This window comes from Psammomys obesus, unplaced genomic scaffold, assembly GCF_907164565.1.
Source record: "Psammomys obesus unplaced genomic scaffold, mPsaObe1.curated_primary_1811, whole genome shotgun sequence".
NCBI lineage: Eukaryota > Metazoa > Chordata > Mammalia > Rodentia > Muridae > Psammomys > Psammomys obesus.
In genome coordinates this window covers 4,468,376-4,480,814 of record NW_026585690.1, presented here as the reverse complement: position 1 = coordinate 4,480,814, position 12,439 = coordinate 4,468,376, and the positions used below count along the sequence as shown (strand labels likewise).

Sequence of the window (12,439 nt, the reverse complement as noted above, 5' to 3'; positions counted from 1 at the left end):
ATGTGTCTATGTACATATATTCATGTATATATATATATATATATATATATATATATATATATACATGAATATATGTACATAGACACATACATGAGTGAACTTCTAACAAAAATTAACAAAAAGAGCATAAATGTTGAAGCAGAGACACAACTATTGGGCAAACACAATAGACATCAAAAGCAGGAAAAGACAGGCAACAGGACAGGAGCCTACAGAGGGCCTCTGAAAGACTACTGATTGCTGTATCGAACCAGAGGCTGAGACTCATAGCCAAACTTTGAGCAGAATGCATGGAATTTTATGAAAGAAGGGGGAGATAGAAAGACCTGAAGGGGACTGGAGCTCCAAAAGGAGACCAACAGAACCAAAAACTGGGACCAGGAGCCCCTGCAGAGACTGATACCCCAACCAAGGAGCATGCCTAGAGAGGACCCAAAACCCCTGCTCAGATGTAGCCCATAGACTCAGTCTCCAAGTGGTGTACCTAGTAAGGGGAGCAGGAACTTTCTCTGGCATGAACTCCAAGACCACTTTTCTGTTAGATATAAAGTATTCTGCTTCCTGTCTGAACATAAATGGGAATTTTTATTATAGCTTTCAGTAGGAAGGAAATATGGTTCTCATAAACAGTTACTATGATTATACTTTGTTGATAATATGAATTTTTATCAGATTCATTGTCCTCTTCACTTTGGCTGCTTGAAAACTGCAGGCTAAATTTGTAATTAACATGCCAAGTGTTTTGAGCTTTTCATTATGGGGACCTTGCAGCATTTCTGCACCAGAAGTCAGAGGTGTATGTTGACTCCAATCTGCAAGCTGCATCACTAACCACATCTTACAATGCTGGACCTTTACACTTCACTCACTGGGATCTTTCCATCATTCCACAAAATTTTTTAAAGGATTCTGTAACTTCCAAAGCATCATAAATATTTAGGAAGGCATTAATCTAGAAACTAATTTATATTTATGAATAATAAAATATAATCACATGTGTAATTTTCTTAACAAAAATAATAGTGTTTGCTTCTACATTTCAACACAAATAAGTGTAATTACACAGGGCAACAGATATAAAGTATCAAATGTCACTTTATTGCTAGGTTTAATTTTGTTAACCTACTACATTAGGGAAATTTTTCCACCTATTACGTAAGTCTCTGCCTAGCAATAACATGAATCTACTGCCCTTTGGATTTCCTATGGCAAGAGACAACAGCGCTATGAAAGCGTTTTTCTAGGGAATATTAGGTCCAGTCTTTGAAAGCCATGAATTAACTAAAGATAACCTTGAGTGATCATTTCTGTGTCTTGGTAGACATGTGTTTGCGGGTTTTGGTTTGTTTTTTTATTTGTTTGATGTGTGTGTGTGTGTGTGTGTGTGTGTGTGTGTGTGTGTGCTGCTCCAATATTTTTCTACTTGCAGCCCTATCAGAAATTATATGTCTTTATGTCTTGACAGAGTTGATCCGCTTTTCTTCAGAAGCAATGATCCATTACAGTGTACCTCACACCTGACTTAAAACACTTGGCTGATAACTCCATTAACATCAGAAGTAAAAGAGGCATTTTATTCTGCAAAAGACCAAACTGTCAGAGGAAAGGTGCTTTCAGTGTTAACTCTGACACGGAATCATCCTCAGTGATATTTAGGCTTGGGGCTTCTCAGTAGCAGAAAAAAATGATGGTTTGCAAACCAATAACAAGAATTTTTATACTTCCTTATATTGTTAAAATCTTTTGAAAGTCACTGACACTCCAACAGCACAAACACTAAAATCAATAATTTATAACTAACATCCACTTGTGTTTATTCATGTAAAATCTGTGATTCTGAAAAGATTTTTCAGCTCTAAACATCCATTCACATTTGGATGTAGCTACAACTGTTTTGTATCTTACATTCACTAGATAGATACTAAATGAAAGAAGAAAATGACAGCTGTAGGGAGAAGGAGATAAACTCAATGACACATTTTTCGAAAGAAGAGATTGAGACAGTGAGACAGGAAAGGATGTTACATAATATCCATACAACCCACCTCATACAGGTTAGCCCCAGGAATTTTGAAGGGAAATTCACTTAATCTCTGCAAGTTACTATACTCCCACAAGATATATGGCACTTACTTCTATTTGAAAGGAGACAGGAAGAGTGTGTAAAGGTTCCAAACTTGAAGTGCGCAGACTTATCAACACCTGGATTAACCAAAAAATACAAAGTTGTACCTTTTATTCAGTTTTTAAGTAAAAATACTTCAGCAAAAATCCTCCCTAATTAAAAGCTTCGTTTCATCAAATTTTCATTTAAATTCCTCAAGTTACTAATGGAAAGTATTACATAAACTTTTAAACACACCATGCTGTAGCTCTTCCCTTAAAATTTTTCTTATAAGGGCCTTTTAATGAATTTAAGCAAGCAGGAGAGGAGGCTCTTCCAAGGAAGAGAAAATACAATGTATTGTTATGGAGACACAAAGGAGAAACTGGAATAGTGGAATTAAATAGGAAAGGGGATGAAAGAGGAAAAAGGAGGGATTCTAGGAAGGAACAACTAAAATGAAAGGACATTTGAAAGCCATATGGAAACCAGCACACACATATAAAATACACACACATATGAAAGTAAACTAAATGGAATCACCAAATAACAGGGAAGACAATGCCTGTCTGCAGATCTTGTGCCATTTAGTAAAACCTCCAGTGCAAGTATTGGGTTACATCTTGATGGGTTGTTGACCAAAGAGCCCTAGGGAAACTTGCAAACATCAAGGGCTATTTCCAAAGCTTTGGTTACTCCCCACAACCTGTTATCAAGGTCCTATTGCTGAAGAAAACACTTAAACAAGTCATCAAAAACAGGTCGAGCTGCTACCTAACTAGAAGTTCTGCCCCTACTTACAAGCATTTAAGGTATTGGAAGTTACTTTGTGTGCTGCTAAAGAAGAAAAGAAACTTATCAACATCTCCTAGCTACAAATACTGGGACTTATAGGAGAGATTTGCCTGTAAGATATATTGGTGCCATTGTGGTAAAAATGTTGTGGGAGTAAACAAGCACTTTCTGACTAGATTTAAGGCCCGCTACATTAGACAGAACCCATACATGACACTGCTTTATCGGTCAAGAACCTGTGATTAGATAGAGCATGATCCAAAGGGAAAACCTACTATTATTATTCTGACAAAAGAAAATAGCAATAAAAAGATTCCTAATGACATACTGATATACTAATATTTGAGTGCCTCACTCAGACTTCATCAGAGAAGCTTCCTCTTGCAGTAGATTCTCAAACAGTGACCCATAACTGGACAATGTGCAAAGAATGAGGGACTTTGGAGCCCTCAGCCCTAAGTAAGATCTCTTCATCAAAGCCCTCTTGTCAAGACTCAGAGAGCCTGCAGAAAAGACTGTAAGAGCCAGGGATTGATGACTCCAAGAAAACAGAGTCTTCCAGACAGAACAGGGCTGACACACATATGAACTCAAGGCAACACACGCAAGGCCTACACCAACAGGTCCAAACCCAATGTGGTCTTTGCACCGAGAGGGGGAAGTTGACACAGGCTCCCATCCCTAACCAGTATCTGCAATTAATACCTGGTGGGAAAAAATCGTTTTCTCCAATGGTGGCTCACTGGGAATATAAGCCACACTTCATGGAATGCCCAATCCCCGGGAGTATACTGAAAACACACAGCTAACTCAATAGTATTTTGTAGATTTTTGTCTCATTTTGCTTCATTTGGGCTTTTTTTTTTTTTCCGTCTGCCTGCCAGGCCTTTTACCTGTTTGTTTTTATTCCTTTGTAGGTTTGTTTTTGTTTTTGTTTCAGGGGGTGTCTACTTTTTGCTGTTATTGTTGATTTTTTTTTTTTTTTTTTTTTTTTTTTTTTTTTTTTTTTTTTTTTTTTGGTTTAAAGATAGACAAAGAGCATAAAGTTGAGTGGATAGGGAAGTACAGAGAATCCAGGAGGAAATGAGGAAGGGGAAAATAAAGAAAAAAAAAAAGTAAATGTCTTAGGATAATCATACACCAAAGAGATAAAATGTGAAATTCAAGAAACTACATGAGATTTCTGACTTTCTGATCTCTCTGACCAGTAAGATTATATTTCCTGCTATTCCAAGTATTTAAGTAAAAATCTCAAATCAAGCACCGTCTGTGTGTGTGTGTGTGTGTGTGTGTGTGTGTGTGTGTGTGTGTGTGTGTGTGTTTGACTGATTCTTTAAAATTATTTGTTCAGCTCAGTTTGGTGGCACAATGCTGCAATTATGGCTACTTAGAAGGCATCATGAAAGAGCACCTAGAACAGTGGTTCTCAACCTGTGGGTCACAAACCCTTGGGGTCACATATCATGTATCCTGCATATCAAATATTTATATTGGGACTCATAACAGCAACAAAATTACAGTTATGAAGTAGCAACAAAATAATTTATGGTTGGGGGTCACCACAGCATGAGGAACTGTATTAGGAAGGGGAAGAACCTAGACTACAGAAGACTTGCCTGAGCAACTTAATGACAAACAAACAAACAAATAAAAAATTAAAGCCAGTGGAAATAGTTCGTCCCAGACCAAACAAAAAATGGCTTTACTGAGTCAACAGTGTGTAAATGTGAGAATAAAGCATGGGACCACATAAGTAGAAGCTTGTAAGTTGAAAATTATACGACTTCATTATTTCAGATTGAAACTTAAAACTGAAATCAAGATTATCTAAGCAAACAAGTTATTTATTTTAAAAATCAAAGATGTTATTAGCATAGTGCCCTGTGTGTGTGCATGTGTGTTTTATTCAACACCTAGTCAATAGTGGTTTTTAATTCTCACTCTCATTACTAAATTCTCTCTCAAGATCATGAGAAAAAAATTCAACTTCTAATTATTTCTACTTTGCACAAAGCATTTATTTTTGAGGTGAAATATGAAATACAATGAGATTAGCACATAATAAAAGATGTCGTATAAAAATAATCAGAATAAACAATTGATTTCATTTTCTTAAAATAGAGAGTGTGCATCGGAGGTCCCCGTGTATTTTTCTGAAACAAAAGCACATTTTGTCACCCTACAGCTTCCTAAGGAAGTGTCACTTAGTGACTGATATGTTTGGAAATAAAAAGAATGAAGGAACACACTGCCAACTTGGCAAGGATACTCCCTGTCACTTCAGCATCAGCTGAAGTTGTTTTATCTTCCAACATGTGTTCTTTTGTTGCCAATGAAATTATATCACAACGTATATAAGAGCTGAGGGTTCTGGTCCTTCATCTTCCACGACTCAAAATTAACTGACCGAGTGCTTCTGACCAGCAGATCAATCTGCTAAGAAGGTAGGTACCTAGAAATATGAAGCCCTTTAACTTGAGAATAAATTTTGCCTGGCTTTCAAAGATAGCATTTTTTAAAATATATTTATTTATTCACTTTACATCCTTATTGCAGACCCCCCCCCCTTCTCTCCTTCCAGTCTTCCCTTGCACACCCCTCCTCTCCTTCTTCTCAGAGAAAAGGGAAGGTCCCCTATGGGTACCAACCTGGCAGATTAAGTTGCTGCAGAACTAGGTGCATCCTCTCCCACTGAGGCCAGACAAGGCATCCCAGTTAGGGGAATGAGATCCAAAGGAGGCATCAGAATCAAAGAGGGTCCCAGCTCTAGTTGTTAAAAGATCCACACGAAGACCAAGCTGCACATCTAATACATGTGTCCAGGGGGCCCAGGGCCAGTCCATGCATGCTCCATGGTTGGTGGTTCAGTCTCTGTGAGCCCTCATGGGCCTAGGTTAGTTGACTCTGTAGTTCTTCTTGTGGAGTCTTTGACCCCTCCAGCTTCCTCAATTGTTTTGGTAACTCTTCCATAGCATTCCCCAATCTATGTCTAATGTTTGGCTGTGGGTCTCTGTATCTGTTTCCCTCAGCTGCTGGAGTAAGCCTCTCAGAGGACTTAAGCTAGGCTTCTGTCTACAAGCACAGCAGAGTAACATTAACAGTGTCAGGGATTGGTTCTCTCCCATGGCCTGGGTCTCAAATAAAACCAGTCTTTGGTTGCCCAACCCTCACTCTTTGTTCCATCTTTGTCCTTGCCCATCTTGTTAGCAGAATAGATTTTAGGTTGAAGGTTTTGTGGATTAGTTAGTGTCCTTATCCTTCCACTGGGAGTTCTTCCTGGCAGTAGGAGGTGGCCACTTCAGGCTCCATATCCCCCCCTGCTAGGAATCTCAGCTAGGGTGACCTCACAGACTGCCAAGGGGCCTCCCATCCCACATCTCTGGCAAATTCCAGAGATGACCTCCACCTCTGATTTCCCTTCTGGAGATAGAATTTTAATGGGCTGTTTATAAGCAAATTACTGTAAGATTAAGTGTCTACAAGTAATTATAAAATGTTTTCTAAAACTGAAAACTTTATCAAGTAACATAAAAGTATTCATGTTGATCACTTAGGATGCTGAGTCCACCAAAGTCCACAATTCCTTTTTCTCCTTCCTGTCCTTTAAGGGTCCTTAACATTCATAATGACAACCTACTCTCAGATGTACTCTGAAAGAGAATTATTCTAAATTATATATTTACCACTAATTTTAATTGTTTTTAAGCTTCATATGAATTATATCTTAGTAAAAACCAATAAGTTACATTTGCTCATAATATATAGTGAAAAACTGTTGCTAATATTCTTTCAAGGTTTGCATTGTTTAGCTGCTACATTTAAGCAATCAACAAAGTTGACTGTAGGAGCTGACAGGCCAATACCTGCAGTGGGATGAAAGAAGGATTCATGCAATCTGGCTGCAGAAATTTGTCACAAGATCTGAGACAACTAGAAAAGAAAATAGACCTAAATTAATTCTGTTTTCTTCTGTCCTAATTATTGATGGAACACAGCTGGATGTTTGAAAGCAGATTTGAGAACATTCATTGTGGACTGAAATGACCTAGTATAATGTTAACTCTAGTCTATATATCAAGTTATGCTTTGATCTTTGTGTCTAATGGGAAGACGTCTTCCTCATTTATCATGTGTCACGAGAAATTAAGTATGATCAACTTAAAATGAAAATATCTCAACAATGTGCAAACAAAAAAAATGCCCATTTCAAAATGATTATTGTTAATCCAAAAGCTTGACTTTTAAAATCTTCTGTTGCTCAGACTCTTTAAAGACAATTATGTGGCATTTTATCTGCAACAGCTCACAAGTTAAAAAAGGAAAACTAGTCCAATAGTTTACATCAAGTTTTATGAGGTGACCATACTACCCCACTAATACTGAATGCAAGATAAGGTTTATAAAATTACTTTAAGATACAATGTACTACATATATACAGTGTATTGGGACATGCTCCAAATAATGCAATTTCTTTTTTTTTTTTTTTAAGATGTTAACCAGCCATTATGCTTACTTTTCAGGGGCTACCAAAGATGAAACCACTGTATTTGATCTTCAGCCTTTGGGTTCTAGCAGGATGTTTCCTGGCAAGTATCAACTATCCCTACCACATACCTTCATATTCTCTTGTGAACTTTTATGTAGGACTTTTTAGCATTATTTATCTGTATTTCCTAATACATAGAAGTTGCGAGTTATTGCTGGAACAGCAATCTAGTTCTTTAATTTCTACTTTGAAATTCTGCTTTAATGTAATAGCCACAGACATTGGAATAAACTGTTAAGAAAATGATAGATATACCCAAGAAAGTTTACTACTGCCTCATATGCAGATCAATATCAGGATGGGCAAAGGATAACAATGTTCAGCTAATTTTTTAGTTTCATCAAGAATAAAATTAATGTGAGTTATTTTCAACACATTATCCCTAGGTAGTTAAAAATAAAATTCTGGACAAAATTTGCATGCACAGTGCTCAGCCTTAGAAATGGAACCTCTTATATTTAATGTCTTCCATGATTCAGTGAACAAATAAAGGTAGACAGAGCACCAGTGCCACAGATGTGTCTTGAAATAATACATTTCACCGATAATATAAATAAGAGTTATACTGGCATGTTGGAGGCAAGAGCCAAACAGAAATGAAAGGGGACATGAGGAGTGAATATAGCAAACATGACTGGCATTCCCTGTGGAGTCACAAGAAAGGAAAGAGGAAAGAGTCAAAGCCAGCAGCATAAAGATACTAGAGAGAAAAAAAAGTTATAATGATACAAATAAGAAGAGATGAGAGCTGTTGATAACAGGATAGACCAAGGGGCAGGTGCAAAGCTGTGGGAGGGTATTTGGTGAACTGACATAGGTGCGGTCAATTCCTAAATGATATGTGCTAGTAAAACGAAGTGGCATACAGTTAAAGTGAGTAAAAGAAAAGAAAAAACAAAAACAAAAAAAAAAACATCCTTAGGAAAACAATGGAGAAGTTGTTCTCTGAAACCATCAGTGACTTTGCAGGCTGCATGGCCTAGACTGGGGAGTTCACTTCTACCTGCTGCAACCTCTTGGTGAAGTAATAGGAGAACCATCTGCAGGTAAACATGGGGCTCAGGATGAGGTAGAAAACTGAGAAAAGGAAAGTTGGTGTCAACATGGAATGTTATAAGCCTCTACAAAATTGGAGAGGGCTGACCAAAGGAACTTGAGAGGATTACAAAGCAGTGCTGAAGGCCTTAAAGGTCTAAACATATAGAGCCTATGGCATCTTCTACTATTGTTCATGAAGTTGAACTTGAGGGGACAGGTTTTCAGCGTAAGCCTAAAATTTGGAATTGAGGAAGGCAATGGGTCAGATGAACAAATTAAAGAAAGAAGTCAACGAATAAGTGAATGAATCTATGTCCCATCAGACCACCAGCCCCAGGCTAGCTTGACTTAGGATTTGCAGCAAAGGACTAAGAGCACATACTTTCCCTCTGGTTGACATGGCCCCTTGTGTTTTATGTCATCCAACTTCATTGCAAAGACTGCCCTGTCATGAAGCAATTCTTAACCTTTCATCTCTCTAAAACTAAGCACTCCAACTGCCTGATGCATTTGATTCCTGCAACACGTCTCAGCCATTTTTTTTATTTTTATTTTTAGTCTTGTTCCTTGGTAAAATCACTAAACTAGGTATTAGCATAGCAAGCAAAGCACTTAGAGTTCAGTGAGTACTGTCCCAAGCTTGGCAAGCACTGCCTAGACATCTGGGCAATATTAAATAGCTCACGGCCATTGAGGTTATGAAAAGGGCTCAGGCATGATGAACAATATGGCACAACAAATCCAAAGACTCCAGGGTGTGGAAACATGTATGACTGCCATTTTCCCAAGGTGGAAAGAGTTTTATTTTCTCATGCAGTCAGTACCTGGCAGAGGCAGAATTCCAACCACAGCCTTTACACTACAGAGACCACGATTCTCCCTTTAGCCTATACTTGCACCACCTTGTACTGTATTTACTCAGGCTCCACAGTGACATTAAACATCTGAACTTCCCACCGCTGCCACGCTAACTTATTCCTAGAAGCACAAACACTGTAACATGTTTTGAAATTTCTTGGAATTAAAACCTAGAAGAATCCTAAACTCTAGAGTGATGCAGACATCTCCCAATCCTGTAGGGCAACAACGTAGATTCAGGACTGATTTCAGTGACCATGTCTACTAAAAGAGAAGCTTAAGATTTTGTTCATGATATTTTCCTTCTATTCAGTACCATCTAACTTTTCATTTAGAACCTAAATGGGCAGAACAAAAGAGAAACACTTTCTTTGATTGACATTGAGGATTTGTGACTCAGAAGCATGTAACAGTTTTCTGTTGCTACATAATAAATTATCACAATTAGGACTTTAAGACACATGTTTATTATAGCATGGTCTACACTTGGCTTAATTGTGTTCTTTTCTCAATTACCTCACAAGCAAGAAAGAGCAGCCTGAATGAATGACCATTCTCATCTCAAGGTTATTCTTTCTACAGTTCCCAGAATCACATACCTGTATTGCAGTGTTGAATGGCCCTGACTTTATTAATACTTAATTAACATAAAGTAACAGGTTTCAGTTGGGATTTTGTTTTTATTGAAGGGGTTTTCTTTTTGTAGTCTTGGCTGTCCCTGACTCACTTTGTAAACCCAGCTGGCCTTGAATTCATAGAGATCCGCCTGCCTCTGTCTCTGCCTCCCTGAGTGCTAGGATTACAGACATGCACCACCATGCCTGGCTTCAGTGTGAAATTTTTATACTTCATTTGCACGGCTCTTCCTTTACTCCATACTAGCCTCCCCACACCCAGATCCCTATTTGCCTTTTCTACACTGGACTCTTTTGTAGTCAGTATCATTCCTTCTTTTTTGTTCTATTTTATTCTCAACATTCTCCATTAACGTTTATTTTCCAAATTTATTAAATAAAATATAATTTCCAAAACACAGATAGAACTAGAAAATGTAGTAAGTACAGTAACCCATCCTCAGAAAACAAATACCATGTATAATCTCTCCCATCCTAGAGGGTAACGCATCAACATGTGTATCAAGGTCAGGATACGTACAAGTAAAGACTGGGAACTAGTGAGGGCCTTGAGCTGAGTCCCTGGCCATGAGCCAACCCTGGTCATGAGCCAGATGCCACTCTGATCTAATAATAGCCCAGTCCAGTACAGAGACGCTTGTTATAAGTCAATAGACCATGTGCTGCAACATGAAAGCTCTAAATTCTTCTCACTGTGAAATTTGCTTTAAAAGAACATATCTTATAAAGCCAGACCAGCAAATATCTTGGGATAATAAGACTTTTAGGAGCCATCTTAAAATTCAGCCTAGACCAGAAAGAGTATGTGCTTCTTGCCTTTGATATACCTAATTTAAACTTGTTTGTTTTCATTCTCCCACAGTTCAGTGAGTGTCACAGAGCCCACAGAAGACCAAACCATGGAAGACCACCTCCTCCTCCTCACCCTCCCTTTTTTCCACCACACCGTCCACCCCCTTGTATACCTGTATTTCCACCTCCACATCCCAGACCTCCAAGTAACATTACCACTTCACCTCCTCCCCCAGTACCAACAAATACACCAGCTGCCAGTGTCTCCGTAACTACTGCTACTGTCTCAAATTCCACTGATGCTTTTCAGAACCTTTTGGAAGCAATAAGATCTTTATTGCAGTCAGGATGAAATACTCCACAGCACTGGAAATTAGAGGAGAAATAACCTTTAAAAGGCTTAAGAAACAACATTTTCCCAAGCATTACACAAAATGAAAATAAAAACGTGAGCAGCATTATAAAGGATCTACTGTTTTCATCATAGTAACTACCATGACATCTACTGTGTTAATAGAATAAAATGAATCCTTCCAGAAACCTAACCTGGTACCATAAGGCAAAATGGTCATTAGGGGAAACACAAACCACAGGTTGTAATGTACAATCATGAAAACAGATGAATAGATAGTAAGATGTCCTCTTGAGTGTCAGACATCAAAAAATTACAAATCACAGAACATGTTAGTATATGTTAAAAGTATTCCTCCACACAGCATGTTCCTGATTCTTTGTGGGAAAGGTGTCATCATTATATTTGATCTCATGAGGATTCTGAATCAATGGATTCAACCAAACATGTGTGGAAAATACTCAAAAAATATATAGAATGTATGCTGAGCATATGTTTCCAGCCGTGATACCATTAATAACTCAAACCAAGTATATTACACAGCGTTCATATTATCATGAGCATTATAACCAATCCAGAGTTTATTTAACATGTGCAGGAAGACTACACAAGTTAAATGCAAATTGCACATCATTTTAAATGTAATATTTGAACATTCCCAAATTATACTATTACAATGGCCTTAGAATGACACCCCCAAAGTTTCGAAGGGTTATAAGTAAACTTTCAATTCTGAAGAAGCATCTTCCAAGAAAATCGATGAGATAGGGGACTATATTGGGATATTGTTGATTTTTGTTGTGTTCTGTTTGTATTCTGTCTCTGAAGCTTACTCCCATTTCTGAAGAGAAATTTAAATCATCTAAATCCACACATCATGAAAATCTATATGCTATGGGAAGCAAGTGAACCAGAAAGTGTCTGAGAACTCTAAAGCCAAAAACTACTTAGCCTCAGCCACTAACTGCTTCCTTTTCTCATGCAAACATGAATCCAGTCCTTCACTCTTAGACTCACATCTTAGATCCCTTTCCAGTCCTCCATTTCTCTTTTGCCTTCTTTCCTCCCCAACCACTCACGCAACCAACTCTGGAAACCATCCAGACCTATACAACCCTCTGAAAACCTGGTAGACACTTTCCGTTCCTCCAACTATAGCTGCCATAACAACTGCTTCCATTTTTTCTGTCATCAAATGTACAGATGCCAACTCCATCACTCCTCCTAGCAACCTTCAGCCTGAGGCATCAATACCACTGTGGCAGATGAGACTCTCTCTGCTACTAAAGATGACAACACCATCTGAGGCAGAAGACAA

At 38.1% G+C, this 12,439-nt stretch overlaps 1 protein-coding gene across 1 annotated transcript; it reads left to right on the top strand.

The window, feature by feature from the left end:
- Positions 1 to 7,432: 7,432 nt before the first annotated feature.
- On the top strand, positions 7,433 to 11,199 carry LOC129667763 (submaxillary gland androgen-regulated protein 3A-like). Its single transcript, XM_055595484.1, has 2 exons — positions 7,433 to 7,486; positions 10,840 to 11,199. The coding sequence occupies exons 1-2, from the start codon at positions 7,433 to 7,435 to the stop codon at positions 11,119 to 11,121; spliced, it is 336 nt and encodes a 111-aa protein (XP_055451459.1). The 3' UTR covers positions 11,122 to 11,199.
- The last annotated feature ends 1,240 nt before the right edge of the window (positions 11,200 to 12,439 follow it).

What these genes read in the sequence shown, in the direction of transcription:
- LOC129667763 (XM_055595484.1), top strand. Translation starts at nt 7,433, where the DNA reads ATGAAACCACTGTATTTGATCTTCAGCCTTTGGGTTCTAGCAGGATGT. An exon ending in TTCTAGCAGGATGTTTCCTG is followed by an intron (nt 7,487 to 10,839) that starts GCAAGTATCAAC and finishes ATTCTCCCACAG; the next exon opens with TTCAGTGAGTGTCACAGAGC.